Source organism: Equus przewalskii, chromosome 1 (assembly GCF_037783145.1).
Source record: "Equus przewalskii isolate Varuska chromosome 1, EquPr2, whole genome shotgun sequence".
Classification (NCBI taxonomy): Eukaryota; Metazoa; Chordata; class Mammalia; order Perissodactyla; family Equidae; genus Equus; species Equus przewalskii.
Genome location: NC_091831.1, coordinates 34,594,525 through 34,619,460, shown reverse-complemented (window position 1 = coordinate 34,619,460; position 24,936 = coordinate 34,594,525). Strand labels below are relative to the sequence as shown.

Below are 24,936 nucleotides of genomic sequence, written 5' to 3'. Positions count from 1 at the left end.
GGACATGGACATCTAAACAGGTGGAATGAAAGATCCTTGAGGGTGTTTTTTTTTTTTCCTGCACCTTTCCCTTAATTCTTAGCCCAGGCCTTGGTATGCAGTAGTTAATTGTTTAGTAAATATTTACTGAATAAACACGTAGATGAAAGAGTAAGCAGATCTTCAAAGAAGGTTCTAGGATATAAGAAATTCCCTCAACTCCTGCAAGAAGTCCTCATATATCTTAATTATTATTATTTTCTATAAGGAAACAAACCCCCAAATTCCAGTAAGGTTTATATAAAACTGTTATGTGACTTGTTTCCTTAAAAAGAAGCAGAAGCAAATCACATCCAGACTCCCCAGTGACAATTTATTTTTTCTAAGATTATTAGATGTAGGATGCCTGTGTCTTATTTTTCTGCTGTATAAATGTAGTAGCATTTGATGATTGAGTTATGAGACTAATCTCATTGTAACTAGCTAGACTTCCCAAACTAGAAGGTTTTCTTCAATCATTTGTAAAGATAATCTTCAAGACCTCTTAACTCTAGTTTGCAAGGAGCCAATTTCATCATTCAAAAATGTCTATTTCTGTAAAGTTCTAAAAGAGGTAAAACTAATCTGTGGAGCCAGAAACCAGAGCAGTAGTTGCTTCTTGAGATGGGCATTGACCTGGTAGAGGTGTGAGGGAACTTTCCAGGGGGATGGAATTTTCTGTACCTTGACAGGATGTGGTTGCTAAGCTGCTAGTTTTGGTCAAAGTTCAGCTCTTATCAGAAGACCGTGGTGCCCCCTAAATGAGCAAGATGTTTAAGGCCATTTCCAAAAGGAATGGTGTTTCAAGCACCTGAAAATAAGCCTTTTGTCTTATCCCTTCTGATCTAGACTGAACATGTGTTTATACCTGCCCTTTCAACATAGTTGGGCCTTATGCTTTGCATTATGATTACAATATTAATCTTGATAAAAATTTCTAACGCCAAATAAATATTTAAGACAAGACTGGTAAGTGCATATGCAGAACTTCTCCAGTCTTTAAAAAAATCAAACTATTTTTTCCAAATAACTTTTTGCTATTTTGTTTTCTCCTTTCTAAACTAATACATGTTTCATGTTGAAAGTATCAAAACATCAGATATTTTAAAAAAACAAAAAGAAAAGAAAAATCACTCATAATTTCACCATCTGGTGACGACCATTAAAAACTTGGCAGCAAATCCCTTCCATACTTTTCAGTGTAAACATATGTGTATATTTACATGTTTTCTTTAAAATTGAGGCTCTCTCTATATTATTTTATAATATGCCTTTTTAGTTTGGTACATTCTGAACACTTTATGGCCAGTACAGTTCCTTGCTGAGTCAAAAAAGACAGACTGGGAACGTAAATTAAGCCAGATTGGGAACTCCTGGGAAGGGAGTAAGGCAACAAGGATTGGCCCTATGGTGTCTTGCTGTTACTCTGCTCCTCCTTGCCACCATGCACTTCTGCAGAGAGGGCTGTGTCTCCAGGAGTGGGTGTCATTCGTTCTGTTAGTGTTTATGCAAATAACCCATAATCAATCTATAGATCAAAATTGGGTTGAGTGTATTCTGAGCCAAATGTGAGGACCGTATAGTCTGGGAGAGTCCTTCCACAAAGGAATGGAGCACTCCAAAGAAGTGGGGGTGTAAAGAGTGGTTATATACTGTCAAAGAGCATGCATCACACGTGATTGAAATATCCCTTTTACAATAGTCATGAGATTGCCCTGATGGCACAGGAAGCAACTCTGTTGTCTCCATCTAGGTGGTACAGGGAGCTGGGTGGTCACAGGTGAGCTGGGTGGTCACAGGTGAGCATAGCAGTCAATTCCTAGTCTAGGGAGAGATGCTTATCCTTAAGGAAATGCCAATGTGGGGGAAGTTGCACCTTTATCTTAAGGGTATTTGTTTTTACCTTTGGGACATAGGAAATGCTTAAAGCAGATACACGATGCATGCTCCATGGCCATGTCTGGCCCTTTTGAAAAAAGAAAAATAAAGTTAGGCCAAATCAGCTTTACACCAAATGGCCTCCTCATATACTCCAATATATCCTATTGCTTGTCATTTTTATCATTAGTCACAGGAGTAAGAGCTGCCTTTCTTTTACAGAATTCTGGCTACATTGACCAAAGGAAGCAAAAGGGAGCACATGCACAGGCAGAATCTGCTTGCCCACAGTCTTTTAAGCCAGCTTTAAAACCTTAAAGCTTTTGTCAGGGAGACATGAAGCAGAGTTTTGAGTCACGTGCTGTTATAATCATCCAAAGGACAATATTTTTCTTAACCAGCATATTGTATGTTATCCTACTTCAGAAAATTTTTGTCAGATGCCAGCTTGCAGACAACAAAAAAATTTCTAAAATGATAGTATAACGATAAAGAGAACTAATGCTTGTATGGTGCTACAATGTGCTAGGCACTGTTCCAAGAACTTTACTTATGCTAAATCTTTCAGTATAAATCATTACAAGGCCGTCTGTTAAGGATTACACCATGGCAAATTTCAAGTTACGGATCCAATAGGCTTTTTTTCTCTGAAAATTAAAGCCTATCAAATAACAGTGTAAGTTATTTTACTATTGCCTAACAACTGCTTTTATGTACTTTAGGGAAAGATATAATATAGATGGGTGCTTTCTTTTGTCAGATTTCTATTGTTATCAATTACTCCCTGTTTTTTGTTCACTTTATTCTCTGTGAATCTGTCCTTAGTTATTCTCGCTTTTAAGGAAATTACCTTGGAGCTGCATACCTGTTAACTTTGTCTTTAGGCCTCCAGCTAAGGTGGCTGTGGTCCCACTGCCCCCTCCCAGCACATGACCTTCTTGTGATTACTGTCCATGCAAGGATCGCACTTGCCCTGGGCTGGGCTTGGATCAGGGCCACTGAACGTCTCCACTGGTCAGCTTGGCTTCTCAAGTGTCCCTCAGCTCTTTCATCTTCCACTTGACAATAAAGGGAAAAAATTTCTTAGTGACTCTATTCTTTCTCTCCAAAGAATATAAAAATTCTGCTCCAAACTTAGAATTATAATATTTCAACTGGGAAGGACCGTTATTTTGGAGTTAGCTAACTCAAAGGATTTCCTGTTGTTGGTAGTAGTGACTGAGTAAATACAAACATTTTATTGATTAGTTTTAATCATCTCATTTCTTAGACAAACTTTTCTTTGCCTTAAGTGAGTAAGATGAAATCATTGGGGGCCCTCTCAGTGTGCAAGCTGGAAAATAGTGTCAAAACTTAATACTGAAATTTATGCTGAAAATTGTTATAATATGGCAATATACTGAAAGACTACACGTAGCATGATTTGTTCATTAAAACTGCCCTTTGAGGTTCTAATATGATTTCAAGCAGTCTTTTTACTTTACAGGGCAAGATTTCAATTTAATTCATTTTGCCTGTTGATAATTGAAATTGGTAAAAAAAAATTATTCTATAATTTATTTTTGCAATATCTTACCGTTTTCTGTGTAAATGTCTTTCACATCATCCTTAAATTTATTCTTAAATCTTTTATTATTTTTGATGCTATTGGTGAATGGAGTTCCTTTTGAAATTTCATTTTCTAATAGTTTGTTCCTAGAATATAGAATGTTTTGATTTTTTCCTTGAGTTTTATACATTGGCTGTATGTCCTGCTAAGTTCGTTTGTTAGTTCTAGTAGCTTTTTTGTGGATTCCTTAGTGTTTTCTGCCTACACGATCATTTCATCTGCAAGTAATTGTACTTCTTCCTTCACAGTTGATATGGCTTTTATTTTTTCCTTGCCTTTATAAACTGATTAGGATCTCTAGCACAATGTCAAATAAAATGGCAAGACTGGATATCCTTCCTCTGTTCCTCATCTTATGCAGAAACATCATGCCTTTCCTCATTGTATATGTTATTAGCTGTAGGTTTTTCATGGGTGCCCTTTATCAGGTTGAGAAAGTTTCCTTCCTTAACAAAGAGTTTTGTCATGAAAGGGCGTTGAACTTTGTTAAATGCTTTTTTTACATCCATTGAAAAATATTACATACTTTTCTCCTTCATTCTATTCATATTTTGAGTTATATTGATTGATTTTCAGATGTTAAACCAACTATGCATTCCAAAGATAAGCTCCACTTCGTCATGATATATGATCCTTTTTATGTACTGTTGAATTCAATTTGCTAATGTTTTGTTAAGGGTTTTTGCATCTATGTTCATGAAACTTCTTGGTGCGTAGTTCTCTTGTCTTGTGATGTCTTTAGTTCTGGAATCAGGGTAATACTAGTATGGAGGATTGGAATTGACTACCCCAAAATGTGTCTCTTTGGCATGAAGATTTTGGGCTAGTTAATTTTAAAAACTGCAGACATGGGAGAAGATCTGAAAAGTAGAATTTAACCCATTTGCAAGAGACATTTACATTTGTAAGGGAAATCTCCATCTATAAAGATGTCTCCCCCTTGGGGCTGGCCCCATGGCCGAGTGGTTAAGTCTGCGCGCTCCGCTGCAGGCGGCCCAGTGTTTCGTTGGTTCGAATCCTGGGCGCGGACATGGCACTGCTCGTCAGACCACGCTGAGGCAGCGTCCCACATGCCACAACTAGAAGGACCCACAACGAAGAATATACAACTATGTACTTGGGGGCTTTGGGGAGAAAAAGGAAAAAAATAAAATCTTTAAAAAAAAAAAAAAAAAAAAAAAAAAAAAAAAAAAGATGTCTCCCTCTCTGTATCAGGAAGAAGTGGTGAGGACCTTATCCCTGGAAACTCTTATCCATGCAGAAGGCAAGGACTTAAATCTGCATAATGACCTTACTCTTATTTACTGTACTTTTTTGGTAAACCCCCATTACTGACTTCCCCTGCCCCCAACATCTTCCTTTGTTTTTGGCTGAGGATAGTATTTAAGTTGAGATCTTCCACCATTTTGGTGAGTTACTAAGTTTTCCTGAGTCTCTCCCACGTATACAAATTATAAAGCTTTGTTTGATTTTCTCCTGTTATTCTGTCTCATGTCAACTTAGTTCATAGCCCAGCCAGAAGGACCTAGAGTGGGTAGAGGAAATGTCTTCCTCCCCTACGCTAGCCTCGTAAGATGAGCTGGAAGTGTGTTCACTTTTTAAATTTTCTTAAAGAGTTTGTGTAGTATTGATATGTGTTTTTTTCTTTAATTGTCTGGTAGAATTAACAATGAAGCCATATACGCCTGCAGTTTTCTTTGTTGGAAAGTTTTTAGTTACTAATACAAGTTTTAAAATTGATGTGGGGCTGGTCAAACTTTCTATTTCTTCTTGGGTCAGATACAGAAATCTGTGTCTTTTAAGGAATTTGTCCATCTCATTTGGGTTGTCAAAAATCTTGTTTGGGGCTGGCCTTGTGGCTGAGTGGTTAAGTTCATGTGCTCCACCTCAGTGGCCCAGGGTTTTCCTGATTCAGATCCTGGGTGCGGACATGGCACCACTTGTCAGGCCAAGCTGAGGCGGCGTCCCACATGCCACAACTGGAAGGACCCACAACTAAAATATACAACAATATACTGGGGGGGATTTGGGGAGAAAAAGCAGAAAAAAAAAGAAGATTGGCAACAGTTGTTAGCTCAGGTGCCAATCGTTTTCTAAAAAAAAAATCTTGTTTATAATAACCCTCTATTATTCCTTAATATTCTGAAGGCTCTGTAGTGATGTCCCTTCTTTTATTCCTGATATTGGTAAAATACATCTTTTCCTTTTTTTTTCTAGCTAGAGGTTTATAAATTTTATCAATTTTTTAAAAAAGAGCTAGCTTCTACTTTGTTTTCTCTCTTTTTTATTTCATTTCTATCTGCTTCTATATTTACCTTATTATTTCCACCTTTCTGCTTGCTTTGAATTTAATGTTTTCTTCTATAGTTTATTAAGGTCAAAGATGATATTGATTTGGGACTTTTCTTCTTTTTCTGTTATAGGTTTTCTAAGGCTTTAGTTTTCCTCTAAGTATTGTGTCAGCTGCATGTCCACAAATTCTCTGTTGTATTTTCATTATTATTCAATTAAAAATATTTTTCTAGTGACTTAAGAAGTCTGAGTTACACAGTTACAGAGTTACAAAGCAAAAAAAAGTCAGTAATTTAAAGCATTAAAAGTTCAATTTTACTTTTCTAGAAATTATTGTTCTTTTGCTTTAAATTTATACAAATATTTATTAATCTTCATAGTCTGATTAAAAAGGAGTTCTGTTAAATTTAGGAAAGTTTAAAATCTAATTCATTAGTTATTTTACTAATCTGGAGATAAGTAAATGTATACACATTTGTTGAGAAAATATTTCATACTCAGAAAATGGAAGAATTTTATCAAATTCTTGAGCAAGCTAAGGAATTCATTGGGAGTTCATAGACAGATTTCTCCCCTTTTCTTTATTTGCTCTTTTCTCTTTTTCCTGCAGTAATTGTTTGGTCAGACTATGGGTTGAACTAAAAGCTTAACTTTTTGATCTATTAATGCCTTGCTGGCACAGGGCACTCACCTTGATATCTTGACCTAGCTCATTTGTATAATTCTATGTGACTACTTTATGTCCTTTTGAAATAAAAGAGAAACAATTACATACTCAGAACACTTCATATTTCTTGAGTATTTTCTATGAGGAGGACATGAAGCACCTGACAAGCTAGAAGCGTTAATTCTCAGTACAACGTTGATTCAAATCATTTATAAAATTGTTGTATAAACCAAGAAAATTCTCTTAAAAATCCTTTATGTATACTCTAAAGCCATATAAAATTAGTATAAAAGTTCTCTTCTGTTTTTTTAATTTTAAAAATTTTTATAAAAGGATTTTTCCAGCTTTACTGAGATATAATTGACATGTAACATTGTGTAAATATAAAGTGTACAGTGTAATGATTTGATATAGAGATATATTGAAAATAGATTACTACAATAAGATTAATTAGTACGTCTATCACCTCACATAATTACAATTTTTTTTGCTGTAAGAACTTAAAATTTATTGTCTTAGCAGCTTTCAAATATACAATACAGTATTGTTACACTATGGTCGCCATGCTGTATTACAACCCCAGAACTTATTCATCTTATAAACATCTTGACAATATTCGCCTATTTACCTCACCCCCAATGCCCACCTCTGGCAACACCAATTTATTCTCTGTGTCTATGAGTTCAGTTTTTTAGATTCCATATATAAATGAGATCTACAATATTTGTCTTTCTCTGTTTGACTTATTTCACTTAGCATGATGCCTTCAGGGTTCATCCATATTGTTGCAAAGGCAGAATTTCCTTCTTTTTAATGGCTGGATAATATTCCATTGTATATATATATATAGCACATGTACTTTATCCGTATTAATGGATACTTAGGTTTTTTCCCATATCTTGGCTATTGTAAATAATGCTGCAATGAATATAGAGATGCAGAGGTCTCAAGATAGTGATTTCATATGCCCAGAAGTGGAATTGCTGGATCATATGTTAGTCCCAATTTTATTCTTTTGAGGAACCTCCATACTATTTTCCATAGGGTTGTACCGTTACATTCCCACCAACAATGAATAGGGTTCCCTTTTCTTGACACCCTTGTCATGTTTGTTCTCTTGTCTTTTTGATAATAGCTATTCTATCAGGTGGGAGGTGATATCTCAATGCATGTTTGATTTTCATTTCGATGATGTTTAGTGATGTTGAGCGCTTTTTAATGTACCTATTAGCTATTTGGATGTCTTCTCTGGAAAAATGTCTATTCAAGTCCTTTGCCCATTTTTTTTTTTAAAGATTTTATTTTTTCCTTTTTTTCCCCAAAGCCCCCCAGTACATAGTTGTATATTCTTCGTTGTGGGTCCTTCTAGTTGTGGCATGTGGGACGCTGCCTCAGCGTGGTCTGATGAGCAGTGCCATGTCCGCGCCCAGGATTCGAACCAACGAAACACTGGGCCGCTTGCAGTGGAGTGCGCGAACTTAACCACTCGGCCACAGGGCCAGCCCCTACTTTGCCCATTTTTTAATTGGATTTTTTGTTCTATTGTGTTGTATGAGTTCTTTATAAATTTAGGATACTAACTTCTTATAAGGTATATGGTTTGCAAATGTTTTCTCCCAACTCTAAATTGCCTTTTCATTTTGATGATGGTTTCCCTTGCTGTGCAGAACTTTTTAGTTTGATGTAGTCATACTTGTTTATTTTTAGTTTGCTTTATTTTATTTTATTTTATTTTATTTTTTGGTAAAGAAGATTGGCCCTGAGCTAACGTCTGTGACATTTTGTATGTGGGAGGCCACCATAGCATGGCTTGATGAGGGGTGTGTAGGTCCACACCTGGGATCTGAACCGGTGAACCCCGGCCACCAAAGTGGAGTGCACGAACCTAACCATTACACCACTGGGTCAGCCCCCCACATATTTATTTTTACTGTTGTTTCTTGTGCTTTGGGTGTCATATCCACAAAAATCCTTGCCAAAACCAATGTCAAGGAGCTTTTTCCCCTGTGTTTTCTTCAATAGTTTTATGTTTTCAGTTCTTCTATTTAAGTCTTTAATCCACTTTGAGCAAACTTTTGTGAGTGGTGTAAGATAAGGGTCCTGTTTCATTCTTTTGCACGTAAATATCCACTTTTCCCATCAACATTTATTGAAGAGACTGTGTTTTCTCTGCTGAGTATTTGTGGCTCCGTTGTTGAATATTAGTTAACAGTATATGCATAGGTTTATTTTTGGGCTCTCATTTCTGTTCCATTGATCAATGTGTCTGATTTTATGCCAATACTCTACTCTTTTGATTACTATAGTTTTATAAGATAGTTTGAAATCAGGAAGTGTCATGCCTTCAGCTTTGTTTTTCTTTCTCAGGATGGCTTTGACTATTTGAGGTCTTTTGTATTTCCTTACAAATTTTAGGATTTTTTTCCTGTTTTTGTAAAAAATGCCATTGGAATCTTGATAGGGATTGCATTGAATATATAGATTACACTGGGTAGTATGGACATTTTAACAATATTAATTCTTCCAATCCATGAAAATGGGATTTTTTTTCCATTTACTTGTCTTTTCATCAGTGTCTTATAGATTTCAGGTCACACATCTTTCACTTCCTTGGTTAAATGTATTAATAAGTATTTTATTGTTTTTGATGCTATTGCAATGCGATTGTTAATTTCTTTTTCAGATAATTAGTTGTTACTGTATAGAAACATACTGATTTTTTAATATTGATTTTGTATTCTGCAACTTTGATGAATTTGTTTATTAGTTCTGACAGTTTTTTGGCAGGGTCTTGAGGATTTTCTATATCTGAGGCTATGTCATCTGCAAACAAAGACAATTTTACTTCTTCCTTACCTATTTGGATGCCTTTTATTTCTTTTCATTGCCTGATCACGCTGGCTAGGTCTTCCAGTACTACGCTGAAAAAGAGTGGTGAGAGTGGGCACCCTTGTCTTTCTCCTGATCCTAGAGGAAAAGCTTCCAACTTTCACCATTGAGTAGATGTTAGGTATGGGCTTGTCATATACGGCCTTAATTATGTTGAATTATGTCCCCCTACATCCACTTTGTTGAGAATTTTTATCATAAATATGTTGAATTTTGTCAAATGCTTTTTCTGCATCTATTGAGATTTTATGTGATTATCTTTTGTTCTGTTAATGTGACGTATCACTTTTATTGATTTGCTTATGTTGAACAATCCTTATATCCCAGGAACGAATCCTTTTGATCATGGTGTATGATCCTTGAATGTGCTCTTGAATTCCAGAGGGATGGCTTTTAGTTTTTCCCTGCTGAGTATGATTTGGCTGTGTGTTTGTCATATATGGCCTTTATGATTTGAGGTACTTTCCTTCTATACCCATTTTATTGAGAGTTTTTATCATAAGTGGATTTTGGATCCTGTGAAATGCTTTCCCTGCACCTATTGAGGTCATCATGTGGTTTTTATTCTTCATTTTGTTAATGTGTTATGTCACATTGATTGACTTACAGAGGTTGAACCATCCCTGTGTTCTTGGTATAAAATCCTACTTGATCATGATGTATGATCTTTTTAATGTATTGCTGTGTTTGCTTTGCCAATATTTTGTTGAGGATTTTTGCATCCATGTTTATCAGCAATATTGGCCTGTAATTTTCCTTCTGCGTGTTGTCCTTGCCTGGCTTTGGTATCAGGGTGATGTTGGCCTCATAGAATGTGTTAGTAAGTGTTCTGTCCTCCTCAATTTTTTGGAACAGTTGGAGAAGGATAGGTATGAAATCTTTGAATGTTTGGTAGAATTCTCCAGAGAGGCCATCTGGTCCTGTACTTTTACTTTTTAGGAGGATTTTGATGACTGTTTCAATCTCTTTACTTGTGATTGGTCTATTCAGATTCTCCATTTCTTCTTGATTCAATTTTGGAGGTTGTATGAGTCTAAGAATTGATCCATTTCTTCTAGATTGTCCAATTTGTTGGCATAAAGTTTTGCATAGTATGATCTTCTAATCCTTTGTATTTCTGTGATATCCAGTGTAATTTCTCCTCTTTCATTTCTAATTTTATTTATTTGAAGCTTGTTTCTTTGTTTCTTAGTGAATCTGGCTAAGAGTTTGTCAATTTTATTTATTTTCTCAAAGAACCAGCTCTTCGTTTCATCCATCCTTTCCACTGTTTTGCTTTTTTTGTTTCAATGTCATTTATTTCTGCTCTAATTTTTATTATTTCCCTCCTTCTGCTGACTTTGGGCCTTTTTTGTTTTCTTTTTTCTAATTCTGTTAGGTGTAGTTTGAGATTGCTTATCTGAGAGTTTTCTTTTTTGTTAAGGTGGGCCTGTATTGCTGTGAATTTCCCTCTTAGGTCTGCTTTTGCTGGATCCTATATGAGTTGATATGGTGCATTTTCATTTTCATTAGTTTCCAGACATTTTCTGATTTCTCCTTTTATTCCTTCAATGATCCATTGTTTGTTCAGTAGCATGTTGTTTAGTCTCCACATCTTTGTCGCTTTCCCAGAATTTTTTTGTAGTTGGCTCCTAGTTTCATAGCCTTATGGTCAGAAAAGATGCTTGATATGATTTTGATCTTTGTACATTTATTGAGGCTTGCCTTGTTTCCCAACTTATGGTCTATCCTTGAGAATGTTCCATGTGCACTTGAGAAGAATGTGTATTCTGCTGTTTTGGGATGGAGTGTTCTCTATATATCTATTAAGTCCACCTGGTCTAGTTGAGGGAGCAAACCAAATTCTAATTTTGCACCAGCTTACTTTTTATATTAAAACTCATTTGTGGGCCAGACCTGTGACCGAGTGGTTGGGTTCATGTGCTCTGCTGCGGTGGCTCAGGATTTCACCAGTTTTGATCCTGGGCGTGGACATGGCACTGCTCATCAAGCTATGCTGAGGCAGCATCCCACATACCACAACTAGAAGGAGCCACAACTGAAAATATACAACTATATACCAGGGGGCTTTGGGGAGAAAAATGAAAAATAAAAATCATTAAAAAAACCTCCTCATTTGCTTAGTTAAATTCATTTCACTCTTAGCCAGCTTGACTAAGCACAAAATTCTTTTCTCAAGGTTCCTCTTCCACAAACCTTCTATAACTTTTCTTCTTACTTTCAGAATTTGTCTTTCTTTTTTTCCCTAACCAGTTTTACTTTTGAACAAAGTTACTTTCTTAACAAAAACATCCATTCCTTATACCTTCTTTTACTGAAAACACACATCTTACTTTCCTTGTGTACAGAAATGTTTCCATAATTAATTTTTGGTAGCTGTAATCACATACATTAATTAGAATTCTTAACCCTTAGAAGGCTTAATTTTTAGTGAAAACTAAGAAGTAAGCAATTATGAATTGTCTTTTACATTAGCATTCTGTGGATTGGCAGACTTATGAATACTTTCTAGAAACGTGTTTCTCACAGAAAATTTCTCTGCATGGCCCAAGACATACTTATTAGTAAACCCAAGTTTTTTAACTTTTTCTATAATAGGAAGCCAAAATAGATAAACCTATGTTTAGTAATTAATGTCTAATATTTTGTCTTATTTGGAAATGTTCTAGATACTCAAATTTCTATCATGTAACTTGATTTAACAAAACTCTAAGTTTTCAAGTTACCAAAAGAGTTTGAAGATATTTTTAAGTACATATACCATAACACACAATTATTGTTAAAATTTCTACCTAAAAACCCTTTAATCTTACTTACATCTACTTAGTTAGTTTGTTCCCAATAATTATATTTAGATTACCTAGAAAAACTTCATGAGATGTTAGACAAGGTCAGCAATCAATTTTTTTGGTGGCAAATTTTGTATCAGAGATAACGTAAATTTGTTTGACCTTTAGTAAACCTAGGTAGAACAAAAGTTTTTTATTTAATATTGGTAACTCTAAAGATGACAAACTTAAGTTGGCTTTAATACTAAATATTTTCCTACATCATGTGATTCTGAAATTCATTTGAGTTAATTTCTATTATAATTAGAAATAATTTATGTAAGTGCTAATTTTAAGCTAAGTAAATAGAGCTCCTTTAGAAATGATACCATCTGGAGGTAGAAAAATATCACATATATATACACCATACATATATATAGACACACATACATAGAGACCCCAAAGGTGTTGTTTTAAAATTACTGCCATGAATCAGGTACAGTAATACAAAGCTCACTACTTATCAAAGAATATAATTGAATCCAAATTTTGTTTCTGAAGATGGAATAAATTAAGGTTACGTGCTTAGACAACTAAAGCTTTTTTTCTACTAGTGTTTGTGGAGAAGACACTTAAGATGCTGGATTTTGGGCAGGGGGGCTTCTATAGCGTTTGGCTCTTTTTGTTTCTTTCTTTTCCTTCAGTCTTAGGAGTTGATGATGATCTAGATAACAGTTTGCAGAGAGGTTATAAGCCTTTTGAGATAAATGAGGGAGGTTTTTGGAACTGGTGAAAGGTGCTGGGTGGAATCCGAAGTGCCTGTAGAGCTGCATTTCCAGTTTTGAAAAGATTTGTAAGATAAGGACAGTTGCTCTTAATTCCTCAGAATTTCAGATGTAACTCAAATGATATCATAGATCGATCAATCCATCCAACTACATCATCCCTAATTTGCTTTTTTCCCCTCTTGGTACATAGTTTTATTTTAACTTAGAGAAGAAGGCCTATAAAAAAAATTCATATCAGGCTCTGAATATCAGCTTCCAATTTGGTCAAATTTCTGAACATAAATTACTGAATCTTTTCAATTATCTTATCAGATTTCAGCCGGGACAAACAGCAAATGTTTCTGGCAGTATTAAAGAACTCCATTAACTTTTTTTCATTTTATATAATATTTTATTAAATTTGCACAATTACAGAAATGAGTGCAATAGGCTGTATTAATGTCTCCTGGGGCTTCCGTAACAGAATACCACAGCCTGGCTGGCTTAAACAATAGAATGTATTTCTCACAGTTCTGGAGGCTGGATATCCAAGATCAAGGTGTTGGTGGGTTCCATTAATTTTTAACTTTAGTTTCCCCTTGACTGTTTAAGGGAATAATGTAGCAGTTTACCAGAAAATATTTCAGAGGCTCATTAACTCTGGGTGGGTCTCATAGGGGTCCTCCTTTGAAGGTAGATATGAGATTGTCAGTAAAGCCATTATCTTAACAGACTTATGTATAGTCTTTTCTTTTAGGTACCTCTTATATCTCAATTTTCATTAGCCTTGGCAATGAAACTTTTAATGAGGTTATTTTGGAATTTTGAAGTCTCTGCCTTTAAGTGCACTTCTTAAAGGATCTTGTCTAATTGGAAATGAGTTTTCTAATGGCCAATGTGATTCCCCTGAGGCTGGCGGCAGTTTGGTAGGACCCTAGCTGTAAATGGAGTTCAACCCACACTTCTGTCCAGCCATATCTGACCACCTGGGGTCCCCAGGGTGATGGTTACCAAGCCAACCTCTCAGGACATGAAATAAGCTTAGGAAGATTTTGCTGTTCTTTGTAAAGATTTACAGCTTCTGAGACCACAGTTTTGAGCAGGTGTGCCAGAAGGTGAGCACTTGACTCTTTAGAAATTAAAGATTGTGCTTAATTTTTCTGGTCTGCAGTTCTCAAATCTAGTGTGCAAAAAGACAAATTTTGGATGTCCAAAAGAACCCCAAAGTGGTCACTGTAATTTTAAATCATCTTTAGTATTATTGATCCACTAGGACAAAAATGTAAAAGAGGAAAGACAATAGTTCTTCAGAATGTAAAACCAGCTGGAGTTCCTGAGGGAGGACCTTCTTGGAAAGCTTTAGAAAAATAAGTCCCATGGTGAAGAAAAGCGTGCAACTTACGAGGACAGTAGGGTTTTTTATATCTACCAGTAACAGAGTTAGCTAAGCCTTGGGTCTCTTGGAGCCAAACTAATACCTCAGAGAGATGTGCCCCTGGGTTGGGGATTGTGTGGTGTTTTTACAGTGTACCTCATTTCCTGGAAGTTTCCTTGAGGTTGGTGGGTGACCTAGGCATCAATCTGACCCATTCTGTGACCAACTTATCCTCTCACGGGAGACTTCTTGAGGTGGTGAGAGCCCTAATGGCTCTTAATTGCTTTATCCATGCCCACCAATTTTGTGGCTTTGGCTTCCAAGATATCCCTTAGCAATAACTTTAGCCTCATGTGCATATTAACCCATAGCAAAGTTTGTCTAAGCAGAAATTTTAAAGGACGGAATCCCTTCCAAAGTTCAAAGCACTAACATATCTACGGAGGGAATCCTCTACTGCAGCAAAAGCTGCATCAGTGCTGTAACCAGGGAGTCCCCTCCTTACTTGAGAGAAATCTCTCCTGTAATGATGAAAGCCACTGCACCAATCCCATAGAAAGACACTGACCTCAGCTAATGGGAGGAAGGTCTGAGCCTGAGAGGTCCCATGGCCTGAGGAATTGATTGTCCATGGAAATGGCTGAGCACACAAGGGGGCTCATGTTACCAAACCTGCTTCCAATGGATGTTGGTCCTCCAAGATGAGATGACTTCAGGTCCCGCTTTCTGACACTGTATGTCAACCTACAAAAACAGAAACTAGTTTAAGAGGCAAAGCACTTGTTTGGGATCAAAGAATTTGGGGAGCACAGATTCAGGTAGAAACCCAAATAGTGTTCCAATTATAGGAGAAGGGCTTAGGGTTTTTATGGGAAAAAGGGAGGTTGAGGTGAATTGTAGTAAAGAGGAGTCACTGGTTGCTAGAAAAGGTAAAGCTAGGTTTGTGCTTCAGAGATTGGCTTGAGGTTCGAGCATCAGGCAAAAGGTTAGATTTGTACTTCATTCATTGGTTAGCGATCTGGCCGTCAGGAAAGTCCAGTTCCATCAGTTCTTACAGACAGGATATTCTTTTTTTAAAATTATTTTATTGAGGTAACATTGGTTTATAACACTGTGTAAGTCTCAGGTGTACACCATTGTATTCTCGCTTCTTTATAGCCTGCAATGTGTTCACTACCAAAAGTCCAGTTTCCATCTGTCATGCTACATATGTGCCCCTTTACCCCTTTTTCCCACCCTTTACTCCCTCCCCCTCTGGTAACCACCAATCTGTTTTCCTTATCTATGTGTTTGTTTGTTTGTTTATCTTCCACATATGAGTGAAAAATATGGTATTTGTCTTTCTCTGCCTGACTTATTTTGCTTAACATAATACCCTCAAAGTCCATCTGTTTTGTCTCAAATGGCATGATTTTATCTTTTTTTATGGCTGAGTAGTATTCCATTGTATATATGTACCACATCTTCTTTATCCATTCATCTGTTGATGGGCACTTGAGTTGCTTCCAACTCTTGGCTATTGTGAATAATAATGCTGCAATGAACAGAGGGGTGCATATATCATTTGGAATTAGCGTTCTCATGTTCTTCAGATAAATACCCAGAAGTGGAATAGCTGGATCATATGGTATTTCTATTTTTAACTTCTTGAGTAATCTCTATACTATTTTCCATGGTAGCTGCACCAGTTTGCATTCCGATCAGCAGAATATGAGGGTTCTCTTTTCTCGACATCCTCTCCAACACTTGTTATTTCTTGTCTTTTTAATCATAGCCATTCTGATGGGTGTGAGGTGATATCTCATTGTAGTTTTGACTTATATTTCCCTAATAATTAGTGATGTTGAACATCCTTTCATGAGCCTGTTGACCCTCTGTATATCTTCTTTAGGAAAATGTCTTCTCCTAGCCTCTGCCAATTCTTTGATTGGGTTGTTCTTTTTTGTTGTTGTTGAGTTGTATCAGCTCTTCATATATTTTAGAAATTAACCTTTTATCTGATAGATGATTTGCAAATATTTTCTCCCAGTTGGTGGGTTGTCTTTTCATTTTGCTGATGGTTTCCTTCGCTGTGCAGAAACTTTTTAGTGTCATGTAGTCCCATTTATTTGTTTTTTCTTTTGTTTCCCTTGCCTGAGTAGATATGGCATTCAAAAAGATACTGCTAAGACTGATGTCAAAGAGTGACTTCCTATGTTTTCTTTTAGGAATTTTATGGTTGCAGGTATTCCATTCAAGTCTTTAATTCATTTTAAGGTGATTTTTGTGCATGGCATAAGATAATGGTCTACTTTCATTCTTTTGCATGTTGCTGTCCAATTTTCCAGACATCATTTATTGAAGGGACTTTGCTTTCTCCATTGTATGGTTTGGCTCCTGCAGACAGGATATTTTTGTCCTTACTGACTTCCTGGAATGTTGGTGGTTTGGTGCAGTTTGGAAGATAAAGAGAACAAGATGTGCAAGGCAATTCCTGTGAAATGCCTCCTCTGGCTCTATTTTAATATGGCTCCACTCATGTCATCTTTCACAGTAGTGTTTGATAAACATTAAAGAATAAGCTTTTTTACTAATATACAAGGATTTTCCCCAAAGTCATAAATTCTCAACTGGTCATTAATCTGAGAATCCAGAATATTGAGGAATTTTTTTAATGAATTCATTTATTTCACTGGTTCTCAACCACCTGGGATATTAAAAGAAAAGTTACCAGTAACAGAGCTCCACCCCAGACCTGTCAAACCAGAAGCTCCAGGGTGGGGCACTGGAAAGAAGGAGAGCAAAAGTAAAGAACACCATATTTTTCATCAGTGGGCCCAAGTCCCTTCAAAAGAGAGATTAAAGTAGACCTAGCTGATTAGTCACTTTATGAGTCAAAGAGGCACATGTTGAATTAGCAGAGATTGTTATAAAAGCTTTGGATTTCAGGCTCACAGTTGTCTAAGTAAGAAGAGACAATGGATCTGGTTGTGGTTCTGGGGCTCTGTCTCTCCTGTTGGTTTCTCCTTTCACTCTGGAACCAGAGCTCCAGGAAAGGGAAGCTCCCACCTGGCCCCACTCCTCTCCCTATTATTGGAAATATCCTACAGTTACACATTAAGGACATCAGCAAATCCTTAAGCAATGTAAGTATGTTTTATGCTCCTCCACTGGCTTGCAAAGGGTAAGTAAATTAACCTGTACTTTTAAATGAAATATATTAGAATAAATTAAGATAAAACTATTAACATATGTCATTGTAAAGTAACTGCTCCCTGTGGACTATTGTTTTGGCTTGTCATTGTCAAGAACAGTGGAATAACTAATGCATTTTGCAAGTAGAGAAACACTTAGCTCTTTATAAATGGTAGAATCAAAGTAATAAAGTGGCAAAAGATGAGATTGTTCCTTCCCTTCTTTGTTTCACCACCATTTGCTATGATTTTTGCCTGAAAGTAAATAAGGGAAATGATTTGTGAATGGAGATTTCATTTAAAAAGTCCTGTACTATATAAACAGTGTGTTTTGTTCAGAATAGCCATGAAAATTGAACTTCTCTGAAGAAACCAGTGATGCCTGATGTCAAAGACATAGCTTAGGATCAGGACCATCAGGAGAGAACGATTTAGAGCTAGCCGGGTGGTTACAGAATCCTTTTGGATTTGCACAAAGCTGCTCTCTGTACCCTATGAACACTGCAGGGTGGAAGACATTGTTCTTCCGTGAGATGCTGCATCTCCTGGCCCTGCTGCTGTGATGCTCACTCTCTGAGTTAGTAATACCAGCAGATCTCAAACTGAGGTGGGCATTAGAATTTTCTGGGGTGATTCTTAAAAGTATAGATTTCTAGCGTTCATCACTACTGAGTCAGAATCCTCATGGAATGAGCTTTACAGGTGATCCTGAAGTAGTCAGCTGAGGATTAGCTCCAAGGTGAGCATTGGGAACTGATGAATTGCTTAGACATCAGGGTTCAACTAAGCAGGGTTGAAATTTGTGTCTTCTATTTATTAGCTGTGATACTCTGGAAATAAATAGGAAATTATTTGAACCTCAGTCTCTTTATCTGTAAAACAGGAAAATAAAGGTGTTGATTTGATGATTACTTGTAATGATCTGAGCACCAATTGCCTGGGCCATTGCTTGGCACATCAGAGTCCCTCTGTATGTGTCAGCTATGACAATCTCCATCATATTTATATACAGTCATGTGCCACATAACATTTCAGTCAATGACAGACTCCATATACCACAGTGGTCCCATAAGATTAGGACGACATAGCCTAGATACGTAGTAGGCTAAACCATTTAGGTTTGTGTAAGAACACTCTATGATGGTCATACAATGACAAAATCGCCTAACAATGCATTTCTCAGAATTTATCCCTGTCATTAAGCGACACATCGCTGTATAAGATCCAGAAATGTTTGAAGTTATGTTTGGCAGAATAAAAATATCAACAATATGATGATGATTACAGTCTTTATTTTATCTTATTTTTTTAATTGCAGTAACATTGCATTATAACATTATATAGCTTTCAGGTGTACATTGTAATATATTTCGAATTCTGTGTAGATTAAATCATGTTCACCAACCACAAAGTAATTATAGTCCATCCCCTCACATGTGAGCCTAATCACTCCTTTTGCCCTCCCCATCCCTTCCCCTATGGTAACCACCAATCCAATCTCCATTGCTATGTGTTTGTCATTGTTTTTATCTTCTACTTATGAGTGAGATCATACGCTATTTGACTGTCTCACTCTGACTAATTTCGCTCAGCATAATACCCTCAAGGTCCATCCATGTTGTCACAAATGACTGGATTTCATCATTTCTTATGGCTGAGTAGTATTCCATTGTGTATAAATATCACATCTTCTTTATCCGTTCATCCCTCGATGGGCACCTAGGTTGCTTCCAACTCTTGGCTATTGTGTATAACGCTGCAGTGAACATAGAGGTGCAGGTATCTTTATGCCCTTGCATTTTCAAGTTCTTTGGATAAATACCCAGCAGTGGGATAGCTGGATCATATGGTATATCTATTCTTAATTTTCTGAGGATACTCCATACTGCTTTCCATAGTGGCTGCACCAATTTGCACTCCCACCAGTAGTGTATGAGGGTTCCCTTCTCTCCACATCCTCTCCAGCATTTGTTTCCTGTCTTGTTAATTATAGCCATTCTGACTGGAGTGAGGTGATACCTCATTGCATTTCCCTGATAGCTATTGATGTTGAGCATCTTTTCATATGCCTGTTGGCCAGCCATATATCTTCTTTGGAGAAATCTCTGTTCAGATCTTTTGCCCATTTTTAAAATTGGGTTGTTGGGTTTTTTGTTGTTGTTGAGATATATGAATACTTCGTATATTTTGGATATTAACCCCTTATCTGATATATGGTTTGAAAAATCTTCTCCCAATTGTTAGGTTGTCTTTTCGTTTTGTTGATGGTTTCCTTTGCTGTGCAGAAGCTTTTTAGCTTGATGTAGTCCCATTTGTTCATTTTTTCTTTTGTTTCCCTTGCCTGGTCAGACATGGTACTTGAAAATATGCTGCTAAGACCAATGTCAAAGAGCGTACTGCATATGTTTTCTTCTAGAAGTTTCATGGTTTCGGGTCTTACATTCAAGTCTTTAATCCACTTTGAGTTAATTTTTGTGCATGGTGTAAGGGAATGGTCTGCTTTCATTCTTTTGCATGTGGCTGTCCAGTTTTCCCAACACCATTTATTAAAGAGACTCTCCTTTCTCCATCGTATGCTCTTGGCTCCCTTGTCGAATATTAGCTGTCCATAAAGGGTTTATTATGTGGGTTATTTCTGAGCTCTCGATTATGTTCCATTGATCTGTGTGTCTGTTTTTGTGCCAGTACAATGCTGTTTTGGTTACTATGGCTTTGTAGTATATTTTGAAATCAGGGAGTGTGGTACCTCCAGCTTTGTTCTTTTTCTCAGGAATCCTTTGGCTATTTGGTGTCTTTTGTTGTTTCATATAAGTTTTAGGATTCTTTCTTCTATTTCTGCGAAAAGTCTTGCAACTTTGCAAGGGATTGAGTTGAATCTATAGATTGCTTTAGGAAGTATAGACATTTTAATGATGTTGATTCTTCTAATCCAAGACCACGGAATATCTTTCCATTTCTTTGTGTCTTCTTCTATTTCTTTCAACAATGTTGTATAGTTTTCAGTGTACAGATCTTTCACCTCTTTGGTTAAGTTTATTGCTAGATATCTTATTCTTTTTGTTGCAATTGTAAATGGGATTGTATTCTTAATTTCTCTTTCTGCTACTTCATTGTTAGTGTATAGAAACACAACTGATTTTTGTATGTTGATTTTGTAACCCGCGACTTGACTATATTCATTTATTGTTTTTAAAAGTTTTTTAGTGGATTCTTTAGGGTTTTCTATATATAAAATCATGTCGTCTGCAAAGAGTGACAGTTTCACTTCTTTTCTAATATGGATCCCTTTTATTTCTTTTTCTTCCTGATTGCTCTGGCTAGCACTTCCAATACTATGCTAAATAAGAGTGGTGACAGTGGGTGTCCTTGTCTGGTTCCTGTTCCTAGAAGGATAGCTTTCAGTTTTTCTCCATTGAGAATGATATTTGCTGTGGATTTGTCATATATGGCCTTCATTATGTTGAGGTATTTTCCTTCTGTACCCATTTTATTTAGAGTTTTAATCATAAATGGATGCTGTATCTTGTCAAATGCTTTCTCTGCATCTATTGAGATGATCATGTGATTTTTTATTCTTCATTTTGTTAATGTGGTGTATCACGTTGATAGATTTGTGGATGTTGAACCATCCCTGCATCCCTGGAATGAAATCCACTTGATCATGGTGTATGATCTTTTTAATGTAATGTTGTATTCTATTTGCTAGAATTTTGTTGAGGATTTTTGAATTGATGTTCATCAATGATATTGGCCTGTAATTTTCTTTTTTTGTGTTGCCCTTGTCTGGTTTTGGTATCAGGATAATGTTTGCTTTGTAGAATGAGTTAGGAAGCCTCCCCTCCTCTTCAATTTTTTGGAAGAGTTTGAGAAGGATAGGTATTAAGTCTTCTTTGACTGTTTGGTAGAATTCACCATGGAAGCCATCTGGTCCTGGACTTTTATTTTTGGGGAGGTTTTTGATTGCTGCTTCAATCTCCTTACTGGTGATTGGTCTATTCAAATTGGCTACTTCTTTTTGGTCCAGTTTTGGAAGGTTGGATGTTTCTAAGAATTTATCCATTTCTTCTAGATTATCCAATTTGTTGGCGTATAGCTTTTCATAGTATTCTCTTATTATCTTTTGTATTTCTGAGGTGTGCATTGTAATCTCTCCTCTTTCATTTCTGATTTTATTTATTTGAGCCTTCTCTCTTTTTTTCTTGGTGAGTCTAGCTAAGAGTTTGTCAATTTTGTTTATCTTTTCAAAGAACCAGCTCTTGGTTTCATTAATTTTTTCTATTTTTTTTTTTTTTAGTCTCTATTTCCTTTATTTCTGCTCTGATTTTTATTATTTCCTTCCTTCTGCTGATTTTGGGCTTTGTTTGTTGTTCTTTTTCCAGTACTTTTAGATGCACTTTTAGATTGTCTATTAGGGACTTTTCTTCTTTGTTGAGATAGGCCTGAATTGCAATAAACTTCCCTTCTAGAACCACTTTTGCTGTATCCCACAGATTTTGGCATGTCGTATTTTCATTTTTATTTGTCTCCAGGAATTTTTCATTTCTCCTTTGATTTCTTCATTGACCCAATCGTTGTTCAGTAGCATTTTGTTTAATCTCCACATTTTTGTGGCTTTTCTGGTTTTTTCTTCCTGTAGTTGATTTCTAGTTTCATACCTTTGTGGTCAGAAAAGACGCATGGTATTATTTCAATCTTCTTAAATTTATCGAGACTTGTTTTGTGGCCTAATATGTGATCACTCCTGGAGAATGTTCCATGTGCATTTGAAAAGAATGTGTATTCTGTGGTTTTTGGATAGAATGTTCTATATATATCTACTAAGTCCATCTGGTTTAATATGTCATTTAAAGCCACTGTTTCTGTATTGATCTTCTGTTTGGATGATCTATCCATTGGTGTCAGCGGAGTGTTAAAGTCCCATTCTATTATTGTGTTACTATTTCTCCTTTTATGTCTGTTAATAATTGCTTTATATATTTAGGTGCTCCTATGTTGGGTGCATAGATATTTACAAGTGTTATACTTTCTTGTTGGATTGTTCCCTTTATCATTATGTAGTGCCTGTCTTTGTCTCTTGTTATAACTTTTGTTTTAAAGTCTATTTTGTCTGATATAAGTATTGCTACCCCTGCTTTCCTTTCTTTGCCATTGACATGGAATATCTTTTTCCATCCTTTCACTTTCAGTTTGTGAGTGTCTTTAGGTCTGAAGTGTGTCTCTTGTATGCAGCATATACATGGGTCTTGTTTTTATATCCGATTGGCTACCCTATGGCATTTGATTGGAGCATTTAGTCCATTGATGTTTAAAGTAGCTATTGATAAATATGTATTTATTGACATATTGTTAATTTTTTTTCTAGGTGTTTTAGTAGTTCCTCTCTGTTCCTTTCTTTTTCTCTTGCTCTCTTCCCTTGTGGTTTGATGGCTATCTTTAGTAATATGTTTGATTTCTTTTGTCTTACTTTTTTGCTTACTTATTATAGGTCTCTGATTTGAGATTACCATGAGGATCCTATTTAATGTTCTATGTATATAACAGTCTCTATCAAGTAGATAGACTCTTCAGATTGACCTCTTTCTAAAAGCTCTGCTTTTTCACTCCCCTCCTCCCACATTTTATGTTTTTGAAATCATATATAGTCTCTTGTTTAGTGTGTCTATCCATTACCCTCTTATCATTGAAATAGGTGATTTTAGTACATTTGTCTTTTAACCTTCACATTATCTTCAAAGGTAGTTGATCTGCTACCTTTACTATATTTTTACCTTTACAAGTGATTTTATTGCCTGTCTTTTTGATAATTTTTTAAATCTCTATTTGTGGTCATTGCTTTCCCACTTAAATAAGTCCCTTCAGCATTTCTTGTAGAACTGGTTGCTTGATGATAAACTCCTTTAATTTTTGCTTGTCTGGAAAGCTCTTTATCTCTCTTTCAATTCTGAATGACAACCTTGATGGATAGAGTATTTTTGGCTGCAGGTTTTTTCCTTTTAGCACTTTAAATACATCGTGCTGTTCTCTTCTCACCTGTAGGGTCTTGGCTGAGAAGTCCACTGATAGCCTTATGGGCTTTCCTTTGTATGTCACTTGTGGCCTTTCTCTCGCTGCTTTTAGGATTCTCTCTTTATCTTTAACTTTGGACATTTTAATTATAATATGTCTTGGTGTGGGCCTCTTCGGGCTTATCTTGTTTGGAGCTCTCTGTTCTTCCTGTACTTGGATGTCTGTTTCCTTCCTTAGGTTGGGAAAATTTTCTCTATTATTTCTTCAAATAAATTTTCTGCCCCTTTGTCTCTCTCTTCTCCTTTTGGGACACCTATAATCCGAATGTTAGCATGCTTGCTATTGTCCCAGATTTCCCTTAGACTGTTCTCATTCTGTCTAATTCTTTTTACTGTTCAGCTTGGTTGATTTCCTCTAGTTTTTTGTCTAGCTCGCTGATCCGTTATTCTGCATCCTCTACTCTGCTATTGAGTCCCTCTTGTGAATTTTTCATTTCCAGCATTGTATTCTTCACTTCTGATTGGTTCTTTTTTAATATCTTCCAATTCTTTGCTGATGAGTTCACTGTGTTCATCCAGTCTTCTCCCAATATCTGTGAGCATCCTTATGATATTTTGTTTGAACTCTCTGTCGAGTAGGTTGCTTGTTTCTGTTTCATTTAATCCTTTTTCTGGGGTTTTGTCCTGTCCCCTTGCTTGGAAAGTATTCCTTTGTCTCCTCATTTTACCTCTTTCTCTGTGCTTATTCCTATGTATTAGGTGAGTCGGCTATGGATCCTGATCTTGGAGAAGTGGCTTTATGTATGTGATGCCTTATGAGGCCCAGCAGTGTGCTTCCCTCTTGTCACCAGTCCAAATAATCCAAGAGTGATCCCTTTGTGGGCTACTTGTGTCCTTCTGCTGTGGCAGGGTTGCTCCCACTGCAGGTACCCAGGGAGTCTGTTCTTTCCTTCCCTGGCCAGCTGTTTGTAAATCCGGTTTGGGGAGCTTCAACACTGTTGGCTACAAAGTCTATCAGCACACTCCTGTTGCAATTTTCCTCTTAATTGGGTTGGAACCCAGTGTATCTGGTTGCTAGGCTCAGGGGCTTACAGTTGCGATAGGTCTCAGGCCTACAAGGCTGTTGTCAGTTCTCTTAGGAGTACAGCTGAGTGGGGCTGGCCCTAGGCACAGGAGCACTAATTGTTTCAGGCTTTGGAAGGTCCAGCTGATCCTTTTTATGGCTATTTGTGAAGTACAGGTCTTCTGCCGCTAAGCCTCACCCCCTCACAGGACTACACACACCATCAACACAGTCCTGGTCCATGCACACTTCTCAACCCCCTGGAGTGTACCCACTCCACTGTGGGTACTGCACTGCAGAGGCCCCCACCTCTCCACCAACGCCCCCCCACAGTTCACCTGGTCCTCACACAGACCCTGCCCCACAGAGGCGGACACACTTGCCTGCCTATAGAGGACCAAGGCACCCAATCAATGAAGGCTGAAAAGTAGC

The 24,936-nt window shown here is 36.7% G+C and overlaps 1 protein-coding gene across 1 annotated transcript in view; it reads left to right on the top strand.

The window, feature by feature from the left end:
* Positions 1-17,022: 17,022 nt before the first annotated feature.
* The window catches only part of LOC103559691 (cytochrome P450 2C19-like), a 72,811-nt gene continuing 64,897 nt past the window's right edge, over positions 17,023-24,936 (top strand). The window contains exon 1 of the mRNA XM_070561469.1: positions 17,023-17,388. Within this exon, the coding sequence (XP_070417570.1) occupies positions 17,221-17,388 (168 nt within the window). The 5' untranslated portion in view covers positions 17,023-17,220. The remainder of the gene's footprint in view (positions 17,389-24,936) is intronic.